This window comes from Salminus brasiliensis, chromosome 20, assembly GCF_030463535.1.
Source record: "Salminus brasiliensis chromosome 20, fSalBra1.hap2, whole genome shotgun sequence".
Classification (NCBI taxonomy): Eukaryota; Metazoa; Chordata; class Actinopteri; order Characiformes; family Bryconidae; genus Salminus; species Salminus brasiliensis.
Window position 1 is genome coordinate 5,524,551 of NC_132897.1, and position 24,875 is coordinate 5,549,425.

Consider the following 24,875-nt stretch of genomic DNA (forward strand, 5'->3'; position numbering starts at 1 on the left):
CCACAAGTAAGTTCTAATAAGGTAACAATTCCAAGGAGTTGTAAACTTTTACATTTACCGCAATTCATTTATAGAAATGTAAAAATTCCAAAAAGAGAGGTGTAAACTATTACATTTACCACAATTAAGTTATAAAAATGTAAAAATAGTTATAAACTTTTACATTTACCACAATTAAGTTATAGAAATGTAAAAATAGAGTTGTAAACCTTTACATTTACTACTATTAAGTTATAAAAATGTAAAAAAAAAAAAAAATGTGGTAAATGTAAAGTTTTACATTTAATTTTGACCAGAAGAATATTAAACTTGTTAGTGGTTTTGCTTAGTTTGCATTTGTGAATAAAGAATGTAATGAGAATAATAAAGCTTATATTATAAAGCTTAATGTTCCTGATCTTTGACCACAGAAATAACTGAGGACATCCCTCAGAGACCAGGCTGCTCTTTCCTTAGCAGGGACAAACATTTGCAACACACACACACACACACACACACACACACACACACACACACACATTTATAAAAGATGATTAGAAGATAATTACGAGGGTTTACAAAGGTTTACACTATCTATATTTTAGGACTGAACTCTGGATCGGTGGATCAGCATTTTGTCCACATTAATAAACGTCCTGCTTACATGGATGTAGGCTCATTTAATTCCATAATTCCAGTTATAATTAAGTTATAAAAATGTAAAATGAAATAAATGTGTACACTTTTATATTTGCCACAATTAAGTGATAAAAGTTAGAAGAGATCAGAGGGTCACTGATTTGGTTGCAGTAGCTGAAGCTGCTCCCAGTCCAAACACATAGCCAGCATGTGCTGTCTCACACAATACACACAGTCAGTCCTATTTATAAGAGAAAATGCAAATTAATTAGCTACAAGGGTTTTACACTAGCTATATTATATTTACACAATATTTAATATTTAAGATATTTACTATATATAAGATATATAAGATATATACTAATCAATAAACAGTGTCGGCTAGCTCATAATAACGTGTTGATTTAAAGTGTTGCAGCTATAAATAATAAATAGTTATTAAATATTTGTAATAAACGTGTTATTTGCAGAAATATTTACTAGCTAAAGTCTTTATATAAATAGTCTATTTTTTGTTTCTTTTTTTGTTAAAAATTACAAACAGTGGCAGCGTAAATACTAAACTTTACACTTTAATAGTAGGAATATAAGGTTAGTTAGTTAGTTCGCTTATTTTATTAGTTTGTTTTGTTTATTTGTTTATTTAGCTTAGCTTAGCATAGCTTACCTCCGTTGGAAACATCCCCGTTTCCTAGCAACCCGATTTAAAGGCGTCGCTAAAGGCGCAGTGACTCCGGTCGCGGCTGCTCTGAGCGAACGCGTCTCGTCCAATCACAGCACAGGAGGGCGGGGCTTGGCGGAAAACGGGTGGGGGAGGACATCCAGCAGCACCTCAGCGCCGCTCCGCTCCGCTCCGCAGTCACTCGCCGATCCCTCACCGACCCTTCAGCGGCCATGGGGAGCTCTCAGTCCGCGCAGGAGGAACGCCACTACCAGGTCCTCGCTGACAGGACCGGCTGTGAGTAGCTGACCCGTCTCTCTCTCTCACTTCTCTAACTGTCTTCTGTTCAGCAGACAGGAGTTTTACTCCCCCCCAGACCTGTAAAACCCACCCTGTAATCCAAAAGACAGCTGCAGACATTTTATAATATTAATAATAATAATATTATTAATAATAATAATAATAATAATAATAAAATCACTGACTGAACGGGAGTAGTAAACTTTGGTACTGACTTGTGAAAAGTTGTGAAAATTATTTAACACTTTTTAAAACCCAAAAGAGAGTGTAAACTTTTACATGAACCACAAATAAGTTACAAAAAATATATAGAACTAAAAAGGAAACTTTTCATATTTGCCACAGCTGGGCTCTGCAGTCAAAAAATCCAAGTTGTAAACTTTTACATTCGCCACAATTGTTATAAAAATGTTCAAATTCCAGAAATGAGCTGTAAACTTTTATATTTGCTTCAATTAAGATATAATAATGTAAAAAAAAACATCAAATCAGCTGTAAACTTTTACATTTACCACAATTAAGTTATAAAAATATCAAATTCCAAATATTTCTTCTAAACTTTTACATTTGCCACAATTGTTATAAAAATGTTCAAATTCCAGAAATGAGCTGTAAACTTTTAAATTAGCTTCAATTAAGATATAATAATGTAAAAAAAAACATAAAATCAGCTGTAAACTTTTACATTTACCACAAGTCATAAAAATATATTCCGAATAAATTCCAAATATTTGTTCCAAACTTTTACATTCGCCACAATTGTAATAAAAATGTACAAATTCCAGAAATGAGCTGCAAACTTTTACATTTGCTCCAATTAAGATATAATAATGTAAAAAACCCATAAAATCAGCTGTAAACTTTTACATTTACCACAATTAAGTTATAAAAATATATTAAATTCCAAATATTTGTTCTAAACTTTTACATTTGCCACAAATGTGTTGTAAAGGTGTTGTAAACTTTTATATTTACCACAGCTGAGTTGTAATTTTAAAATTCCAAAACATTAGAATTGTAACCTTTCGATTTACCACAACTGAGTTAAAAATTTGATGTACTTTAGAGATTTGGAAACTTCCAGAATTGTTTTACATTACCACAGTTAAAATAATGTTGAAAAAAATCTAACATGCAGCTGTAAAGGTTTTGAAATGTACCTATATAGTCATATGTTTTTTAATAACTTGAAATTTGTAAACTTCTTAAATTCCTTAGTTGTAAACATTTACCAAAAAACTGATAGAGCCTAATTCTTATTGTAGGAGAGAACTTAATATATGTTGGTCAAATCTGAGTCACGGTCAGAGCAGAAATCACTTTCTGTCCTCAGAGTGACCCTGAACACCCAAATCATACATTTATGACTTACTTAGTCACACACTTGCATGATAACACTGGGCTAGAGGAGGAGGCTTCAGCCCAGTGTTTGTTTCGAGGCTAATGAGGGGTAATGAGGGGCGCTGTCGTAAGCACCGCTGTAATGCCTTTATAAATGTGCGTTTGTGAATTTCCACGTTAGAAAGCAATTATTTGTCTGTGCACTGAAACACAATTACCCATGAATCCCTGCTGACACACCGTCTTCAGGTCTCCGTACTGTTCAAACACGGCCTGAGGAGAGGCGTCAACTGCAAAGTGAGCACCCAGTGGTTAAAGATAGGCTGAACAAACACTACTGCAGGAATTAGGAGTTAATGCCGACGTAGGATCTGCTCCACCTAGCTGAAACCTCAACCTACCCTGTGGAAAGTACATGGCAGAACTGGTTCTCTCAGCACGACATGCTGTTAAATGTGTTACAGTGCATTAGTTAGGATGAGATATCTTATGCTTATATGTGCTGGGATTTCAAGTCAGGTCAGGTGAGGGTCAGCGTGTTGACTCATCAGTACATCATGGTCAACTGACTACTTCATGCATTGGGAAATCCAAACGTAAAGTGTATGACAGCCAATGCCTTGTATTGAGAGCTGTGACTTACCTGGTTTTCTCGAGTTGGGCCTTATTGTCTTTATATTTCCAGTGTCTCCAGTACCACCATTGGCCCCAGTGTGGGGATTTTATTAGAAATGTCTAAATTTCTAATCCCCTTCAAATCTGTTTTCCTTGTTTTGACCTCAATAATCCAAGCACATATGAGTGCAGGTGGTGTAGTAAACTTTTATATTTACCAACATTTTGGTAAAATTACAAAACAATTACAAAACATTAGAATTGTAACCTTTCCATTGACCCCAATTGAGTTAAAAATAAATAAATAAACAAATAAAAACTTAAAAGTGGTTGGTGTGGTGCAACAGATAACACCACTACCTGCCACTGAGATACCACACCATGTGGGAGACTAGGGTTCGATTCCCGTTCTGGGTGGCTATGCCGTATTACACCAATACGAGTCCTTGGGCAAGACTCCTAACACTACATTGGCCCTCCTCTGTAATACGAGTAACCTTGTAAGTCGCTCTGGATAAGAGCGTCAGCTAAATGTCATTAATGTAAATGCCAAAATGATTTTCCCTAAATGCAGCACTGATAGTGAGAAGTGGGGAATGTTTTTTTAATATACTTTTTTTGTTAGAGATTTATACTTAACTTCCAGAATTATTTGAAACTGACCCCCATTGAATTAATGTTACAAATCCAGCTGTTAAATGTTTGAAATATACCTATGAAGTCTTAACTTTCCACACTGGAGAAATGTGATATCCATAAATGGCCATAAATCGTCATATTGAGACTAAATAATGATGAACTGAATGGTGTATAAGTGACACAGGTTAAACGTAAACAATCAAATCTTTTGTCTGAGCACGGGGAACGAGGAACACTCTCAGGTCACTTACCTTTTTACCATTTTACCTTTTTTTACTTAAACACAGACATTTATGGAACCTAAGTAGTTGAAATCTTGGCAAACTCATTTACATTTACATTTATGGCATTTAGCTGACGCTCTTATCCAGAGTGACTTACCAGGTTACTCGTATTACAGATATGGGCTAATGTAGTGTTAGGAGTCTTGCCCAAGGACTCTTATTGGTGTAGCGCAGCACAGTCACCCAGACTGGGAATTGAACCCCAACCTTCCACATGGTGTAGTAGCTCACTGGCAGATAGTGGTGTTATCTGTTGCGCCACACCAACCGCTACATCTCCATGGGTGAAAGTCAGGTTGCTCTCCACATTTGGATAATTGCTACGTTAAAATAAGCTCCCACAAAAAAAGTGTATTTAAGGTGGTAGTAATTTAACTTATGGAGTTAGTACCACCTTAAACATGTTTTTCTTTAGTAATTTTCCTAAAATTACTAACTGTAACTTTTGTTCTATCCCCAGTTTCTCTGGAGCAGATCCGAAACCTACATAAAAGATTTAAGCACCTGTCCCACGACGAGGACACGTTAAGGTACCTCTTAGAATCAAAAACAACATTTACATTTAAGGCCTTTAGCAGACGCTGTTCTCCAGAGCGACTTGGTCTGCTCACTCAGAAAATACCCGTAGCTAGTTTGTATCGGCTAGGATCCAAAGCTGAGATGCTACTAAATACAGAAGTCAGTATGGAGACCACAATACTCTACACTACACTCTGCCTGAGTACTCTCAGAAGAGGAGGGTCTTCAGTCTGCGTCTGAAGACAGCGAGCGTTGGACTCTGCTGTTCAGACACCCAGGGGAAGCTCGTTCCACCACTTCAGGACAGAAAAAAGCCTGGGAGCTCGTCTTCCGTGGATTTTAAGGGGAAGGCGGGTCGAGCCGAGCCGTACTTGAAGCTGGAAGGGCTCTTGGTACTGATCTGCTTTTGACCATTGCCACTAATACCAGACGTAGGCTAGAGGGGTATAAAGCACCCCAGGATTGAGCTGTGGAGCAGTGCAACAATGTCCTCTGGAATGGTGGATGGATGATGAGGTGGGGTGATGATCACCCAACATCCCGATCTCATTAATGCTCTTGTTGCTAAATGCAGTCAAATCCTCACAGCGGTGCTCCTCCAAAATCTGGTAGAAAGCCTTCGTCCCTGGACAGTAGAGACACAGTTACTCCAACAGAAGCAGGATAAACACTTTTTAATACCCTTGATTTCAGGAGAAACAATGAATGAGTAGGTGTCCCAATACTTTTGTCCATAAGTGTTGATCAAATATCTAGGCAGATTAAATAAAAGCATACTATGAACAGATAAGTACAGTACATTATTTATAATTTAATACATTATTATTGTTCAAATATCCATTAAATATAAAATAAAACATAAAAAACACTTTAATTACACTTTAAAAGTTTAATTTATAATATTTTAATTTACTAAAAGTATTAATATGATAAACAGTCTTTTGGAATGTTAGTTCTTATATATATATATATATATATATAAATATAAATATAAAAACTGATCACACACACACACTGATCTGCCATAACATTAGTACCTCTAGTGCCTCTAAAGGCCAAGGCCAACATTAGCAGCAGATCCTTTGAGCAGCCCTGTAAGTTGTGAGGTGGGGCCTCCATGAGCATCAATGAGCCTTAGGTGCCCATGACCCTGTCACCAGTTCAGTTCCTCAATGTCCTTCATTAAAACACCTCTGGTGGGTACTGACCACTGCATACTGGGAATGTTCTGAGCTGTCTAGCCATCATAGTCTTTTTCATATCAAAGTGGCTTTCAGATTTATCCTGCTTTTAACACTACCATCATCTTCAAGAACTGACTGTTCACTTGCTGCCTACCTCTCGACAGATGCCACTGTAGATGAAGATAATTACACTGGTGCTAATGTTATGGCTGATCGGTGTATAACTGCTGCTTACTTATTAGCCGCTGACTGCTAATCAAAACCAGCACCTCCATAAACTCCACAGTAAACTCAAATTTCCAGACTCATTCAATCCTCCAGGCCTCTTTTTCACATGGTACGTACATTTGTCTAAGAGTAAGCGGATAGGTGTGTACCTGACCTCACCGCCGCATGTGAACTACACCCCAGTGCTGCAAACAATAGGAATGTGGTAGCTGTAGGAGGAACACCATGACAGGTTGGTCTTGTTTTCAATGTTTCCCTTCACCTCCCACTGCTGTGCACTCCACCAGCAGAACGCAACCAGCTGTGGAGATCAGATACCACCCTGCTGCTACACACTGCCTCTCAGGACTCATGAGGTTTTCAGATGCAGATCTGTTGGTGTTGGCTATCCTGTGTGTGCTAGGCTGGGAGATAAAATGGGTTCAGCTATGAGATTAAAGTATTGCTGCTGTTCTGATTTATTTTAGGAAAGAGGACTTCGATGACATCAGTGATTTGACATTTAACCCCATTGGAAACCAGATTGTTGAAGCCTTCTTTGATAAAAGGTAGATATGTCCGTGAACTCACCAAACATGCCCAGGCTACACTATTTAAGAGCTGTAGACAATGAGGAATGTGAGGTTGGGCTTAGATCTGTTGGAGTGATGAATGCTGTAGAGGGATTGGGGGGGGGGGGTTATGTACACCCATGCAGGCACATAAAGGCTGGATGTAGGATCTCTGACGTCCTTCTTCATTTACACACGTGAAAAAAAACTTTTTCTAAAGCCCCTCCCACCTTCAAACATGTCTGCTTTAAGCTACACTGCAAAACTACAAAAGTTTGTGGACACCCCTTGTTATTAGCGCACTTTAATGTGCACCTATTGCTGGCACAGATGTTCGACTGCACAAGAACATGAACATGGCTCTACAATATATGTAGGAAAGCATAAGGGGTAGAATGGGGTGCTGTGGAGCCTAAGGGTCAGCATGCCTAATGCCCGGTGTGGGCTAGAGGGGTATTAAGCCCCCCAGCCTGAAGCTGTGGAGCAGTGGAACTGCTGTGTTCTCTGGAATGAGCTGGTTAGAGCTCTGTGTAATACCTTGATGAATCTAAGTCTAAGCCTGCATCCTGCAGCAAAGGAGTAGCACATCCCTGGTAGATGTAGAGGTGACTCTGTATGATCACCAGCAGTCCTGGTTTTCCTTCATTGCCGAGACAGAAAGGCTTTTCCCTCCACCTACGTGTTTCCATTCAGTCCAGACCTGACGAAAGCAGTTTAGCACCACTGCCCGAGACTTCGTACATGTTCTGACCTGCCCTTGCCTCTGCTGCTTCTGCTGCCTCAGGAACTTTGGTCAGAATGAGGTGGGCAGAGTGGAGGAGATCGGCTTCAAGGAGTTCCTCACCGTGATGTCCCACTTCAGGCCCGCAGGACAGAACCTGACGGAGGAGGAGAGAGACAGGACGAGGAGAGAGAAGCTGCGCTGTGAGAAGCCGCACCATAAACATGCTTTCACACTGATCTAGAACGTTCTTCCCTCATTCACACTGTTCTAGAACATTCTCCCACCAACCCCTGCTTTTCCACACTGTTCCTAAACGTTCCCCCATAATGTTCTCCTGCCGTTCTTCCACCAAACAGAATCATTCTATTATATCATAACTATATAATAGAAATTACCATAAATATGCTGTTCTAGAATGTTCTCCCACCATTTCCCACTGATGCACACTGTTCTAGAATGTTCTCCCACCATTTCCCACTGATGCACACTGTTCTAGAATGTTCTCCCACCATTTCCCACTGATGCACACTGTTCTAGAATGTTCTCCCACCATTTCCCACTAATGCACACTTTTCTAGAATGTTGTGTTTTAGGGTGCTTTCCCTTCATTCAAGTTGTTGTAGAATGTTCTTGCACCAGTCACGCTGTTCTACCATGTTCTACTCTCATTCACAAGATTCTAGAACATTCTCATATAATTCTCCCCTCATTTACACTGTTCTAGAAAGTTCTTCCACAATTCTCTCCAGTGACACTGCTCTCAAAAACTCCCTTCATTCCCTGTTTTAGAAAATTCTCTCACCATTAATGCTACAATGTTCTCCTTCTGTTCATGATGTTCTAGAATGTTCTCCCATTCACATTATTCTAGAATGTGTTGTCAATGTGAATGAAGTTCTTCATCCAAGGACTGCATTCTTCCCTCAGTCACACGGTTCTAGAATGTTCCCTCACCATTTTTCCTCCTTTCAAACTGTTCTAGCATGTTCTCCCTCCATTCCAACTGTTCTAGAATGTTCTCCCTCCATTCTAACTGTTCTAGAATGTTCTCCACTACTCTACCCTTATTGACACTTTTCTAGAATGTTCCCTCACCATTTTCCCTCCTTCCAAACTGTTCTAGGATGTTCTCCCTCCATCCTAACTGTTCTAGAATGTTCTCCACCATGTTTCCTCCTTTCATACTGTTCTAGGATGTTGTCCACTATTCCCCCTCTTATTCACATTGTTCTAGAATATTCTCTCACCACTGATGCTGTTCTAGAATGTTCTCCCCATTCACATTATTCTAGAAAGCAGTTCTTCATTTATGGACCCCAACCCGACCACAGTGTTCTAGAGTGTTCTCTGTCCATTCACACTGGTTCATTGTTCTTGTCAGTTGGGGAACAGTGTCATACAGAGTGTCTGAACCTGCAGATCTCATTGATTTACTTTATATAAATAAAAGCTAAAGAACAGAGCTTTAAACGACAGTGTGGAAGTGTGGGCTGCAGTAAATGACCATCTTACCCGTTCATTATCATCTCACCCATCTCATCATCATCTCCCTCCAGTTCTCTTCAACATGCACGACAAGGACAATGACGGCACCATCACCCTGAATGAGTACAGACGGGTAAGTAATGATTGAGGAGGTGGCAACGTAACGGAATACTAACTCTCTAACTGGAGGATTTGTGCTTTTACCTGAGTATTTTCTAACTGGAGGATTTGTGCTTTTACCTGAGTATTTTCTAACTGGAGGATTTGTGCTTTTACCTGAGTATTTTCTAACTGGAGGATTTGTGCTTTTACCTGAGTATTTTCTAACTGGAGGATTTGTGCTTTTACTTGAGTATTTTCTAACTGGAGTGTTTCTACTTTTACTTAAGTATTTTCTAACTGGACTATTTGTGCGTTTACCTGAGCAATTTCTAACTGGAGGATTTGTACTTTTAATTATTTTCTAACTGGAGTATTTGTGCTTTTACTTGAGTATTTTCTAACTGGAGTATTTGTGTTTTTACTTGAGTATTTTCTAACTGGAGTATTTGTGCTTTTACTTGAGTATTTTCTAACTGGAAGATTTGTACTTTTACCTGAGTATTTTCAAACTGGAGGATTTGAGTATTTGTATTTGAGTATTTTCTAACTTCACTGTACAAATACTCCAGTATGGGACACTGCCACCTCTGATAATCCTACACTTAGGGGTCATCAGTCTTCTCCACAGAGGGCCGGTGTGGGTGCAAGTTCTCATGCTAACCCGGCAGGAACTGAGACCAACTGATGAAACGAGGAGTCAGGTGGGCTTCTGTTTGATTGAAGTGAAACCCTGCAGACCACACCTGCCCTCTGTTTGTGGATAAGACTGAAGACCCCTGCTACAGACCCTTTACAGAGCTATTGCAGATGTTCCTCCATTGCTGTGTCTTGATGGTCTGCAGGTAGTTGAAGAGTTGCTGTCCAGATCGGCAGGCATAGAGTGCGAAACAGCCAAGGCCATCGCAGACGCTGCTATGCTGGAAGTGGCGAGCGTTACAATGGGTGAAATGGTACATTTTACTTTTCCTTAATATCTTCCTACAATTGCAACTTTACAGGAGAAGGAAAAAAACTAAGTAAAAAGACTGTATTCCAAGTCATTTTAGGGCCTTTCTATTGGTCCATTCATCATGACATTTTGACATAATGTAAAAAAGAAAACAACTGCCAAATTCAGATTATGCCAAAAAAGTGAAAAACAGAAAAACTGGACATACAAGGTTTTTGCTTGATTGAGATGATATACTTATGAAAAGGGAAAGATTTTGATAAGTTCACAGTAATAATTCATTTTACATTGACGTTTTTATTTACGGATTTACCCTGTATTGTACCTCATTTCAAAAATCTGTCCAGTCCGGGCAGGGCTGAACTACCGTAGGCCGGTAGATACATGCAAATGCACAGATTCTGAGACTTCACTAAAAGAGTTTAACTGAAGAAATTGTCTGGGCCTGGGTATCAAACCCACAACCCTGTACCTTCTGAGCCACCACTGCTATAACACCTTCTTCTTTATCTCCTTACTTTAGGCTCCAGACGAGTTTTATGAAGGAATCACCTTTGATCATTTTCTTGAGGTAAATGAAGTGAACTATTTCTCAGTGGCAGCAACACAACCCTGAGCATGACCGATCCACTCCCAAGCTTCACCTTAAAGAAGCACACATGCCCAGAGTTCCCAACAGTGGTCGCTAAATTAGCCCAGGTATTGAACCCACAATCTGGTGATCAATAACCCAGTGCCCTACGCACAGAGCCACCACTGTCCCCCGCAGTTCTTCACAGTTGGCAGGGTTTTCTTTACATGAAATGCAGTTCCTTTATTTTCCTCATGTATCTTTTTTGCAGATTGTGGCCACAAGGGTCTGTTTGAGAGTCCACTTCACTCGTCTCCTAAACTCCTCTGGCTTGTCTACATGTTCTGCAGCATTTTCCAAATGCTGTGTTTTGTGACGAGGTCACAGTTATTGTTGCTTTTCATGGCTGCTCAATGAGCATGATGTTTATGTGCTTATGTTTATGCAAGCAATGGTGCACAGTAGAACGGTGCACCACCCTCTTGATTTAGCTGAACCTCACCCTGCTTTGTGGGCATTGATCACTTTCATTTTTGCACCATCATAAGAGGTGCCCACAGTTGCAAAGAGGGTACAAGGGGCATCTACCTACCCTGGAGAAAGCAAGGCCAATTGTCGAAGGCTAGCAGCATGACCGGGATTTGCATGACCAGCGATCTTCATATGGTCATAGTGACAGCGTTGCGGTCCCCTGGACCACCCGGGGCCTCAAGATTCATACTTTCTGATTGTTAAGCTGTAACAAATGTGTTGCTTTTCATACTGAAAACATCGCCAGAACAGTGAAAGCAGAGTAATTAACTGGTAATGAATGAATGACCTCTCATTTGTCTTTGCCACAGATTCTGAAAGGTGTCGAGATCGAAACGAGGATGCACATCCGCTTTCTGAACATGGACACCACCACAATGACCTGTGGAAAGCTGTGAAGTTTCCTCTTCAGAACAAAGCTTCTACTTGTGCTGCCAAAGGTCGACAACACTCCAGTTCTGTCCCTTCAGTTCCTCATACAGAATCCCCAACTGCTGTTTACATGGACATACTTCTGAGCTGCGGTCCTGTAGTCCTGGACCCACTTCAAACAATATACACTGACCAGCCACTTTATTAGAACCACCTCCTTGTTTCTACTCCACTTCCCATGTAGAAGCACTGTGTAGGTCTTTAATTGCAGACTGTATCTAGCTGCTTCTCTGCATGCTTCTGTAGTTAGCATCCTTTCACCCTGTTCTTCAGTGGTCAGGGCCCTACAGGACTGACCACCATGGTAGTGTTTGGGTGGTGGGTCATTCTCAGCACTGCAGTGACACTCACTGACGTGGTGGTGGTGTGTTAGTAGCGTGTGTTGTGCTGGTAGCAACTTTATGTAGCCGAATCTGTTCTAGTCCTGGCTGAGAGTTTTCGTGGTCTTCCAGATCTCAGCAGCTTGACCTCCACAGTTCCCCTGAATTTAAAACGCTTGGCTGCTTATCTTCTTATAGCCTTCCTCTGCATTGCGGGCGTCAATTACCTCTGCTTTCAGATCAACCCCCCATGGCTGTTGAGTGTTAGTATCGGGTTTAAATTGTACTATCAACCACATTATATTTTAAATATATAAATAAATAAGGTTCCCATCACCAACAATGTACAGAAACCCAAGTAGGACCATTTATACGATACACCATCGTACAACAAACCACTCTGAACGACTTTGTTTACACCCCTATAACTGAAATATGCAGATTTGTCTGGGAAAAATGGGTGGAATTTCCCTTAAAGCACTACCAGCACTTACATACTGTGTAAACTCCCCTTCCTGCAGATCTCCATTAACAAAGCTATCACAGAATTGTTCCCCACACTAGTTAATGAGTCACTGAGCTCTATTCAAATGCTGTGCTCAAAGTTCTGTGCTTACTGTTCAAATCACTTCACTCTCCACACAGAAACCAAACATTACACCTCTCAAAGGCTGTAGGACCTTGCGTGACCTTCAGAAAAGTGTTGGAGAATGGAGACAGGCAAACACAAAGAGCTTTAGTTTTGTAAAAGTGTATTTAAAAGAAAACGGCCATAACTGACGTTCCTGTGGGATAATAACTGTAATATTGTAATTATGACTGAATTTGTACAATTTTATGTTTACATAATACAGTTTGCATATCACAACCAAAGCACTGAAGCCTTTGAGAAATGATCTTTTGTGCTCAGAGAATGAAATATATGCAGGAGACTATACAATATATAGACAAAAGTATTGGGACACCTCATTCATTGTTTTTTCTAAAATCAAGGCTATTAAAAAAATGTTACCTCTGCTGTCCATGGAGTCCACTGGAGCATTACTGGATGCACCATCCATCAGTAGTTCCACTGCTCCACAGTTCAATGCTGGGGTGGTGGTGGGGGGTTGTAGCCCTCTAGCCCACGCCTGGCATTAATCTAGTATAGTGCCAACATCTGTGTCAGCAATGGGGGCAACTTAATCCAGCCGAATGCATTCATTCGGAAGGGTGTCCACAAACATTTGGACATGTAGTGTACCTAAAAGAGTAAATCTATTCTCTGTTTGCTTTTAAAAACAAAAATACATCATTAACAGATGATTAACTCAAACATGAATCTACAGAGGTATGTTTGATAGCTTGTCCTCACAGTGTGCCGTTTCTGTTAGTGAACCTAAAGCAAACAGAGGAAATTGCTCAACAGGAGAAGCAGCTTCCACTTCCAAGGCCTCTCCTCTGACTCAGCGTGCATTGTTGGTCATAGCCTAGATATCCGAGGGTCAGTCAGTGTGTCGTAAGGCATGGCCAGGCCGATGTTGTAGTTATAACCGCTCGTCTCACTGTAGCTGGACCTGCAGATGGGCAGGACATGGTCCTGTGTGGAGGAGTCAACGGAGAAGTCGTAGTAGCAGATCACTCCCCGGTGTCTGAAGAGAGAATGACAAGACAAAATAAAGGGCTGTATGAGAAGACGGGGGACGGGGGTTACGATATTTTATAGTATCCATATTAACCCATATTTATAGTCCTTTCTGTCTATTTCTGGGAGCTGCACTCCAAAGCCTAGGCTGCAGCCCAGGTAGGCTGCATTTCCCTGGCTGTCACTATGGGGGCACTAGAAAAATGGCGCGAAACCAAACCTCCAGAGCTTTCAGAGTTCGTTACAAATGTTAGTTTTTATTATTGTAATTAATTTCCCTGTGTTTTCACTGTCACTAATGAATTAAATGATGCATGTACTTAATGAATTGTGCTTAAAATGAGCAGGACCAAGCAACAGTACAGTCGAAGTGACGCCATAGTAGAATTTACAGGGTTTCAAAGTGGCTTAGTGGTTTAACACGCTGCCCCTATAGCCTGGAGGTCACGAGTTTGAATCCCAAGCCATGACGATTTGCCATCAGCGGCCTAAGTCCAAGGGAGCGCAGTTGGCCATGCTGTTGGATGGCACAAGTGTCTGTTAGCTGGTGCGGTGGAGCTGGGGACCCAATGGTTTCCTATGAGTGTGTCGGCTGCTTGTTTGAAAAGAGGCAGATTTGTTAAGTCCTTACCCTCCTAGTGTCGGGAGCATTGCTAGTGCTAGGGGGAGTTACGAACGGGGGAGGTGGGGTTAATTGACTGTACCAAATTTTGAGAAAAAGGGTAAAATTCGATAAGCAAATGATAAATAAATAAAATAATAAATTGCACACCCTCCCCTTTTTTTTTTACTTTTTAAAAAATACATTTTTTACGATTTTCACCCATTTTCTCCCCAATTTGGACCGGAAAGTCAAATGCCCTGACCTCCGATGTGTGCACAGTCAAGTTTTTTTTAAACCAACACGCCTGGAGGGACCAGCCTGCAGACGCCAGTGACTGCCAGCACCGCAGCGAACGATTGCTAGCTACCCACCTGGAGAGAGCAAGGCCAACTGTGCTCTCTCTGGGCCTCGGCTGCCGATGGCAAGCAGCATTAGATGGATGGAGATGGCCTCACTTAAAGAACCCTCTATAGCACCCTGTATTCTGAGGAGGGTAGCACAGCACAGCATAACCATATGTACAGTTATTGTCTATTGTATGGACATTTCTATTGGTCCATACATCAGTGACCACACAATGTCAAGGTCAGCTGGGGTTTTCAGATGGAGTTACAAGGCTGGCATGAATGCTGATGGTCAGACCAAGCTCTCCAGTCCCTCTCAGCTACCTGCGGTGTGCAGTGAGGTCATCGTCTGTGATGCAGGCGCCGCGTGGGCTCTTCTCGTCAGGGATGTTGGCCGTCACCAGGGCGCTGGCGTTAAAGCGTGTGTGGCGAACAGGGTGTCTGCACACAGAGACAGAGAAGCACATCAACCCCCACATCTACAAACACTCAGTGCTGTGTGATCTTCTCATCCCTGCCAGTTCATCTGCATCCAAACACAGCTGGCATCTTCTGCACTGATGTGATGATGAGGTCGTGAAGTCACCCTGCACATTTACCCCTAAATAATACAGTGCTGATAATAAAGCCAGAGAGAGACAATGTGCTGAATATGAAATGAATATTAAAGTAATTCCAAGTGACCTTAGTACGCTATACGGACAAAAGTAATGGGACACTTGATATTTCATTGTTTCTTGTTCCAAAATCGACAACTCCCATAAGTATTGGATGGAGCACCATCATTATCCCAAAAAAAACAGTTCCACTGCTCCAGAGCTCAATGCTGTGTGTGTACGCATTTGCACATCTGTGTCAGCAATGGGTGCGGCTTAAAGTAGCTGAATGCATTTCATTAGAAGGGGTGTCCACAAACATTTGGACATACTGTGTGTTAAACCAACCAGATCATACAATGTGCTACCCCTCTCACATTCTGCTAATAGGAATCACTGCCAGGGCCAACCCCTGAAGGTTTAACATGTGCCATTCTCTGAAGCATGTGACAGCAGCAGCCGTATGTTTTCAACCTGACACTTGCGCAGCCACTGTGTGTGTGTGTGTGTGTGTGTGTGTTTTGTCTATTACACTAGAGTTGGGTCTAGTGTTGATATAGTAAAGCAGCCAGGAGTAAATCCTGCCCTGCCTTTCGGATTTCCCCAGATTTACATCTGTTAGTCATTCTGGGACCAGTAGCAAAACATGTTCACATATGGACAAAAGTATTGGGACACCTACAGGTGCTTTTGAGACATCACATTCTAAACCCATAGGCATTAATTAGGTCTGGAGCTTTGCAGTTATTGAGTCAGCAGAGCGTTGGAGACTTTTCTGCACTATGCTCTGAGCTCAGCACTCGGCCCTAACCCCGCTCTGTAACTTTACCTGGTCGGACACTCTGTGGCTGAGTTACACTCTGTGGTTCCTCCTAAACGCTTCCACTTTTTAATAATACCGCTCACAGCTTATGGTGGAAGATCTAGAAGGGAAGAAATTACACCAACTGACTTTTTGGTGCAGCTGTGGCTCCTATTACATACAGAAGCGCGCTGGAGTTAGCCGGAGTGAGCTTTTTAGGGCAGACTGCATGGCTAGGGGCTTGATTTGATACACCCGTGGCAATGGGACTGAATGAAACACTCAAATTCAATGATTAAGAGGTGTGTCCCAATACTTTTGTCCACATAGTGTACTTCTATAAAGCAGTTTTACTTGCGAGAGTGGGGAGTTTTTCTAATAATTTCCTCACATTGACAAAATATTGGCAATATACAGAATATACAATACTGAAGCAATGGTAGGAAATGATGAGGACACTGTGGTGAACATGTGGCTGTTTAACAGGAGAAGCAGAGGCTATTTGGCCTTGTGAATTTGCCACAATTATTACCTCTCAGACTCATCAGACTTTGCTTATTTTCAGAATTACCCTCTCTGTAGTCTTCAGGACCTTCCTTGACCTTGTTTGTGTGCTCTGAACTAGGTAGTCTTTTTTTCAGAAGCTCCTCTGTTAGAAAATGCCAGTGTTAGGGTGCTGCATGCTATTATGGATGATCTACAACACTGTGATGAGACACAGGAGCACATTCAGTGCAAGACTCATTCCACTGAAACACCACAGAGCGCCACAGGAGGTCATTTGTTACCTGTGGCCATCAAACTCTAGAACTTAGTGTGTGACCCTATGGTTCAGCTGTGCAATACTTAAATTATACTGTTCATATGTGCAGCAATAATAACAGCACTGTAATTCAATTTAATGTGTGCAATAATTTTCCATATTTATTATCACAGTTATTACCAATACGCCACGTTACTATATTCAATTAATTTATATATAAAAGTTTTTCTAAATCTTTCTCTTTTGTCCTAAATTTATTTTATTGTGTGTATTGAGTGTTTATTCTTACACAATTGGTTGCAACTGTAACAACTGCAATTTCCCTCCTGGGATCAATAAAGTATTTCTGATTCTGTTACTAATGCGAAGCACCAAAAGCTATTTGAGTACTAATAGCACCCTCTTGTGGAGGATCTTGAGCCTGCTCATTAATGTGTGTGACAGAATGACAAGCCAAGGGCCGGATTAATTGGAGTTTTCTAGGTTTTTTCTTAGATGTCCTTCTTTTTCTTAATTTTTCTTCTTTTTTTTTTTTTTTTTTACCATTAGCGGAATGGACCATCAAGCAGAGGCTATTTGGCCTTGTGAATTTGTCACATTTATTAGCTCCGAGACCCATCAGACTTAGTTTTTTTCCTCCCAATGTTATTTAATTCAGTATTACACTCTCAGTAGACTTTAGGACACTTCTTAGGGAACATGACTGTACCAGTTCTTTTTTGATTGCCTTCACACATCTTGACTTCAGGCTTTTATTTTATATGTTATTTTTTTCTTTTAAAATAATATTTTTAAAAAGCTACCTTTCAAATATGCACCTTCCCAGATAAGATTAGACATCGACCCAGTTTACACCTGATCACTTCATGTGACTAGTATCTGGACTGTATCCTGACTGTATCCAGGTTTTAGCCACATTTGTTTACACTGGGCAGTCTGATGCATGTTCGGGTAGTCAGACTGAAATCTGATCGCTGTGTGGGATGGAATATGCAAATTTGCTCATTGCACGGCAATCATTAGTGGTGTTTGGCTTGTACTGGGAGGGGTTTTGGTTGTTGGATGAATCTTGGAGAGATGAGCGTGTTCGACATAGCTCAAATGCGTCTCAGATCAGACCTCCTCCTGCAGTGGTTTGAGTGATCGGATCTGTATCTGATTTAAATGTGTCTTGGGCGTCTATGTGGCTCAGCCTTACCCAAATATAATCCTGATCCTGCATGAAGTCACCAGGTGTAAACGGCTTATTGGAGCTTGAGGTAGCTCGAGAAAATCATTGTGTGAATTCGATGATTTGTGGCCTCTCACCTGTTGTGCATCTCCCAGAGTTTTGCGCCCATCCTCATTTCCCACACGCCGACCAATCCCTCGCCACCGCCGCTAACAATCTTCCAGTCGTCTGCCTGCACTGTGGTCACCCCCAGGTGATGGGCGTAGAGGGAAACCACTGAGGTGCCGGTGCGCAGGTCAAACACTCTGACCCTAAGAAAGAGCAAATGAAAGCATGAATTAATGAACGTCTAAGAAGACTGCGACCGGACGGGTAGACGGACGAGACGCTGGAGACGTCGGTTACTTTGCATTCCCTTCCAATTAACGTCATTTCTAACAAGATAAGTTCCTCTGAAATTTCTCAAGCCATCAATGTGTGGCTTTGTGATGATCAAACATTGGCTTTCACTCCAAAGGCAACGCAATAAGTGGCCAGAAAAAGGCACAAAGGATGCCGAAACCATCTGTGCCACAGTTCCTTAATGGTACCAAAGGCAGCCAAGAGATGACTGCATGTGGTCGCCTTTCCCTCAAGTTAATCACTGGAATCTAATTACGCTTTAGACGGGGAAATGATTCATTCGAGGTTTGAAGATATTGAGTTATACATTCAGAGCGGAGCTTTTTTTTTTAACATAGCAGATTTGAGACATGGCTCCCAAGCAACAGGGCTTCACCTGAGACTTCTCCTCTCTTCTGAGGGGGTGGAATACAGTTACTGGCAATTTCTCGCAGTCATTAATCTCATACTGGAACTAGGGATGATTTCAGAGGGCTGTCGGGGAACACGTTCCTTTCAATTAATCACAAATATGATTTTCCAACAGGTCCTCTGCCAGCCTCTGACCAAAAAAAAAAAAAAAACAAAAAAAAAACCACCCCTACACATTACAACTAGAGACTAGAGATGGCATATTAGTATCAGTGGGGATCGGTATAACACACACGCTCGCAGTGTGTGAGGCTAGTTGTGTTTGAGTGCTCAGTAGCTTGTCTTTTAAGGAAATGCCAGTGTTACTGATGTACACACACACACACACACACACACACACACACACACACACACACACACACACACACACACACACACACACACACACACACACACAGCTCTGGAAAAATGTTAAAGACCACTTAATTTTTTCCCCTCAAATCCCTTGCCTACTGTTAAGCATGGGGGTGGGTGTATCGTGCTTAGTGACTGTGTGGCAGCCAGTGGAAACATTGCAGAGGTAGATTGAAGAATTGCTTCTACCAATAATATCCAAACAAAATTTAGTCGAGGTACTAAGCTGAAATTTAACCCTTTAAACCTTAAAGGCCTGTACTTGGCCCTGTACTTTGACTACTCAGTATCAAGTGACATAAATTATTATCATTATAATTATTATCATCATTTCTTTGCATTATTTGAGCAGTTGTTTTTGAGCAACTGTCATTTCAGCATATATAAATAAATACTGTAGTAATTTCTTATTTGGAATTTGGGGGAAATGTTGTTCATGGTTTATGAAATACAATGCAAATGTTAATTTCCCTTAAACACACTACCTATAAATAGTAAAACCAGAGAAATTGATCATGTAGGACGGTCTCTTATTTTTATCCAGTTATATATATATACACACACACACACACACACACACACTTTTTTTGTCATTTTTTTTATCTCTCTCATATAAATATATATAATTTATTTTCTTTTTTATTTCAATTAGAAATGTCTTGATTTTTGGGAACACCTCACTGGAGGGTGCGTGACACCAATGACAACTAAATAAATCTACATAAACATAAACACTGCTATCACACATTAACTTCATATTTCCTAAAAGAAACTTTACAGGAGAAATAAAAAATGGACATCAATATAGAAAAATAAATTTCACGTTATTGTGGAGCATTTCTATTGGTTCATTCATCATGAAATTTTGATTTTAGACCCAATGTACAGAACAAAAATGGAGAGACACGTTTTTGCGAGACAATGACGATTTAGAAAGGCTTTTTCTATCAAGGGTTTGTTGCAATAAAAAAAAATATAACTACAAACTTAGTGGCATAATCCTTCAGAAGCGTCTTATAAAAGGCTTGCGTACGTATTAGGTAGCCTTACAAAACACTGGCTTTCAGTAAAGTGTTACTATACATGTCTTTAGGACTGTCTTGAGCCTTTTTCAGTCACAAATTTTGGAATTTTTGAAGGCCAATAGATTATGTCATTTTTATCATTGGGCCTTTTTGAACCACTAATTATTGACGGTCATAATAAGTGGTACAACTCGATTGCTACTATAATCAACAGTGACGGCCCTACTAAGTGCACAGATACCATTTACCAATATCGTGCATTAGTTCTGTGAAGAAAGGACAAAGCTACAGTCATGTCTCCCCCTTTGTCTCACACTCTACGCCACAAGATGCTCTAAAAGCACAGCAGTTTGCTCTTCATCCAACACAGAGACGCCCAGCTTGGTCTATTTTTCGGTGCACGACTCAAGAGTACAACTCATTCTCTTAACAGGCCATTTTCTCCCCCTCTTTCGACACAATTAATTGGAGAGAGGGGGGAAGAGATGCATTAGGGCCTGGCCTTTGGCCACTCTAATGGACACTGCTTCTTCCTTTCTGCTCTGCGGGTTTGGGGCTTCGCCCACAGACAGTTCAGACGAGGCCAAGCTGTCTCTGGCACTCAAAAGGAGCGTTTTTTTGTTTAGCCACTCCATCACAGAGACAGACAAAAAAAAGGTAAGAGCCTCCTCCTCCTCCTTCTCCTACTCTCCCTCCAACGCAGATGGGTGGACGCAGAAAGAACCGTAAGGACCGGGCTGTTTAAAAGAGGCCACAGCTGGGCTCTGCAACATAAGGCCCTTGCTCTTGGCCGTCTACTTAGTGCCTGAGAGAAAACGCAGCAGGAGTTTATCTACAAAGACCCGCCAACACTTTTCGTCACTTGCCAGATAGTGCTCCCACTGTCCTCCACAAGTGTGGGTGAAAGGCTCTTTATTTGGCAGAGGAACTCGGACTCTGAGAAGCAGGCTACAGATGTGCTAGGGGCTGCTTTTCGACTGCGCGGGACAGATGTACAGCTCTTTGTCCACAAAAATCGATAGCCACAGGTGACGAGGCTCAGATAATAACACCCCGTCCATTTCACTGGAGACTTTTTCACACTCTATGATAAGTAGCTTTTCAAATCTGTACTACAGAGCAGGTCAGACAAAGACATCAATGCAATGACATCATGCTAAAGAACACAAAGATAAAAGACGCCCTTCAAACGAACAGAAAGTGAATAGTGGCAGAACAAAGTGGCCAGTGAGTAAAAGTACAAGGTAGGTGTTTCTAATAAATTGGCCAGTGAGTGGATGGATACAGCAGGTGTTTCTAGTAAATTGGCCAGTGAGTGGATAGAGAAGGTAGGTGTTTCTAATAAATTGGCCAGTGAGTGGATGGAGAAGGTAGGTGTTTCTAGTAAATTGGCCAGTGAGTGGATGGAGAAGGTAGGTGTTTCTAGTAAATTGGCCAGTGAGTGGATGGAGAAGGTAGGTGTTTCTAATAAATTGACCAGTGAGTGGATGGAGAAGGTAGGTGTTTCTAATAAATTGACCAGTGAGTGGATGGTGAAGGTAAGTGTTTCTAATAAATTGACCAGTGAGTGGATGGTGAAGGTAGGTGTTTCTAGTAAATTGGCCAGTGAGTGGATAGAGAAGGTAGGTGTTTCTAGTAAATTGGCCAGCGAGTGGATGGAGAAGGTAGGTGTTTCTAGTAAATTGGCCAGTGAGTGGATGGAGAAGGTAGGTGTTTCTAATAAACTGACCAGTGAGTTGATGGTTAAGGTAGGTGTTTCTAATAAACTGGCCAGTGAGTGAATGGATACAGCAGGTGTTTCTAGTGAAGTGGCCAGTGAGTGGATGGAGAAGGTAGGTGTTTCTAGTAAATTGGCCAGTGAGTGGATGGAGAAGGTAGGTGTTTCTAGTAAATTGGCCAGTGAGTGGATGGAGAAGGTAGGTGTTTCTAGTAAATTGGCCAGGGAGTGGATGGAGAAGGTAGGTGTTTCTAATAAATTGGCCAGTGAGTGGATGGAGAAGGTAGGTGTTTCTAGTAAATTGGCCAGTGAGTGGATGGAGAAGGTAGGTGTTTCTAGTAAATTGGCCAGTGAGTGGATGGAGAAGGTAGGTGTTTTTAATAAATTGGCCAGTGAGTGGATGGAGAAGGTAGGTGTTTTTAATAAATTGGCCAGTGAGTGGATGGAGAAGGTAGGTGTTTTTAATAAATTGGCCAGTGAGTGGATGGAGAAGGTAGGTGTTTCTAGTAAATTGGCCAGTGGGTGGATGGAGAAGGTAGGTGTTTCTAGTAAATTGGCCAGTGAGTGGATGGAGAAGGTAGGTGTTTTTAATAAATTGGCCAGTGAGTGGATGGAGAAGGTAGGTGTTTTTAATAAATTGGCCAGTGAGTGGATGGAGAAGGTAGGTGTTTCTAATAAATTGGCCAGTGAGTGGATGGAGAAGGTAGGTGTTTCTAGTAAACTGGCCAGTGAGTGGATGGAGAAGGTAGGTGTTTCTAGTAAATTGGCCAGTGAGTGGATGGAGAAGGTAGGTGTTTCTAGTAAATTGGCCAGTGAGTGGATGGAGAAGGTAGGTGTTTCTAGTAAACTGGCCAGTGAGTGGATGGAGAAGGTAGGTGTTTCTAGTAAATTGGCCAGTGAGTGGATGGAGAAGGTAGGTGTTTCTAGTAAATTGGCCAGTGAGTGGATGGAGAAGGTAGGTGTTTCTAATAAATTGACCAGTGAGTGGATGGAGAAGGTAGGTGTTTCTAATAAATTGACCAGTGAGTGGATGGTGAAGGTAAGTGTTTCTAATAAATTGACCAGTGAGTGGATGGTGAAGGTAGGTGTTTCTAGTAAATTGGCCAGTGAGTGGATAGAGAAGGTAGGTGTTTCTAGTAAATTGGCCAGCGAGTGGATGGAGAAGGTAGGTGTTTCTAGTAAATTGGCCAGTGAGTGGATGGAGAAGGTAGGTGTTTCTAATAAACTGACCAGTGAGTTGATGGTTAAGGTAGGTGTTTCTAATAAACTGGCCAGTGAGTGAATGGATACAGCAGGTGTTTCTAGTGAAGTGGCCAGTGAGTGGATGGAGAAGGTAGGTGTTTCTAGTAAATTGGCCAGTGAGTGGATGGAGAAGGTAGGTGTTTCTAGTAAATTGGCCAGTGAGTGGATGGAGAAGGTAGGTGTTTCTAGTAAATTGGCCAGGGAGTGGATGGAGAAGGTAGGTGTTTCTAATAAATTGGCCAGTGAGTGGATGGAGAAGGTAGGTGTTTCTAGTAAATTGGCCAGTGAGTGGATGGAGAAGGTAGGTGTTTCTAGTAAATTGGCCAGTGAGTGGATGGAGAAGGTAGGTGTTTTTAATAAATTGGCCAGTGAGTGGATGGAGAAGGTAGGTGTTTTTAATAAATTGGCCAGTGAGTGGATGGAGAAGGTAGGTGTTTCTAATAAATTGGCCAGTGAGTGGATGGAGAAGGTAGGTGTTTCTAGTAAATTGGCCAGTGGGTGGATGGAGAAGGTAGGTGTTTCTAGTAAATTGGCCAGTGAGTGGATGGAGAAGGTAGGTGTTTTTAATAAATTGGCCAGTGAGTGGATGGAGAAGGTAGGTGTTTTTAATAAATTGGCCAGTGAGTGGATGGAGAAGGTAGGTGTTTCTAATAAATTGGCCAGTGAGTGGATGGAGAAGGTAGGTGTTTCTAGTAAACTGGCCAGTGAGTGGATGGAGAAGGTAGGTGTTTCTAGTAAATTGGCCAGTGAGTGGATGGAGAAGGTAGGTGTTTCTAGTAAATTGGCCAGTGAGTGGATGGAGAAGGTAGGTGTTTCTAGTAAACTGGCCAGTGAGTGGATGGAGAAGGTAGGTGTTTTTAATAAATTGGCCAGTGAGTGGATGGATACAGTAGGTGTTTCTAATGAAGTGGCCATGCCAACCTGATGCGGTCAGATGGACTCAATGCCCACAAAAATCTGTACTACAGAGCAGGTCAGAAAAAGACATCAATGCAATGACATCATGCTAAAGAACACAAAGATAAAAGACGACCTTCAAACGAACAGAAAGTGAATAATCGAGCAGCTTCCAAGCATCCAAAGGAGCAGCTGTGTTTAATGAAAAGAATCCTTTGCCTACTGTTAAGCATGGGGGTGGGTGTATCGTGCTTAGTGGCTGTGTGGCAGCCAGTTGAAACAATGCAGAGGAAGATAGAAGAATTGATTCTACCAATAATATCCAAGCAAAATTTGGATGCAAAAGTTACGCAGTCAGTCGAGGTAGTGAAGGTGAAATTTATATACTATACTTTAGAGTATATACTTTATATACTTCGACTCCTCTGCATCAAGCGACATAAATTTCGACATAAAGATTCTGAATGATTCAGAAAAGAGATTCTGAATAATTCATAGTGGATATTGAATAATTCATAGTGAACAGTAAACAAATCACAGTGGTTACTGAATTATAGGTAGGTGGTAGATGAATAATACATAGTGGTTACTGAATTATTCATAGTAGATACTGACTAATTCATAGTGGTTACTGATTTATTTATAGTGAATACTGAATAATTAATAGTACATACTGAATAATTCATAGTGGACAGTAACTAATTTACAGTGGTTCATTGTGGATAGTGGATATTCTATTGCAGATACTGACTTATTCATAGTAGATACTAACCAATGTACAGTGGACAGTGAACAATTCACAGTGGGCAGTGAATAATACATATAGTATATATATATTATATCATATATATATATATATATATATATAT

General features: G+C 41.2%; 2 protein-coding genes across 2 annotated transcripts in view; one reads left to right on the plus strand and one right to left on the minus strand.

Moving 5' to 3' along the window:
- The first annotated feature begins 1,469 nt into the window (after window positions 1–1,469).
- Window positions 1,470–12,927, plus strand: tesca (tescalcin a). The gene is made up of 8 exons (XM_072664600.1): window positions 1,470–1,576; window positions 4,919–4,988; window positions 6,857–6,937; window positions 7,725–7,864; window positions 9,221–9,282; window positions 10,094–10,201; window positions 10,724–10,771; window positions 11,614–12,927. Exons 1-8 carry the CDS (start codon window positions 1,513–1,515, stop codon window positions 11,698–11,700), a joined length of 660 nt encoding a protein of 219 aa, XP_072520701.1. The 5' UTR covers window positions 1,470–1,512; the 3' UTR covers window positions 11,701–12,927.
- Window positions 12,790–24,875, minus strand: part of fbxw8 (F-box and WD repeat domain containing 8) — a gene marked incomplete at its 5' end in the record, with an annotated part of 32,971 nt that continues 20,885 nt past the window's right edge. The window contains 3 exons of the mRNA XM_072665302.1: window positions 12,790–13,685; window positions 14,951–15,067; window positions 18,096–18,269. Coding sequence (XP_072521403.1) covers window positions 13,517–13,685; window positions 14,951–15,067; window positions 18,096–18,269 — 460 coding nt within the window. The remainder of the gene's footprint in view (window positions 13,686–14,950; window positions 15,068–18,095; window positions 18,270–24,875) is intronic.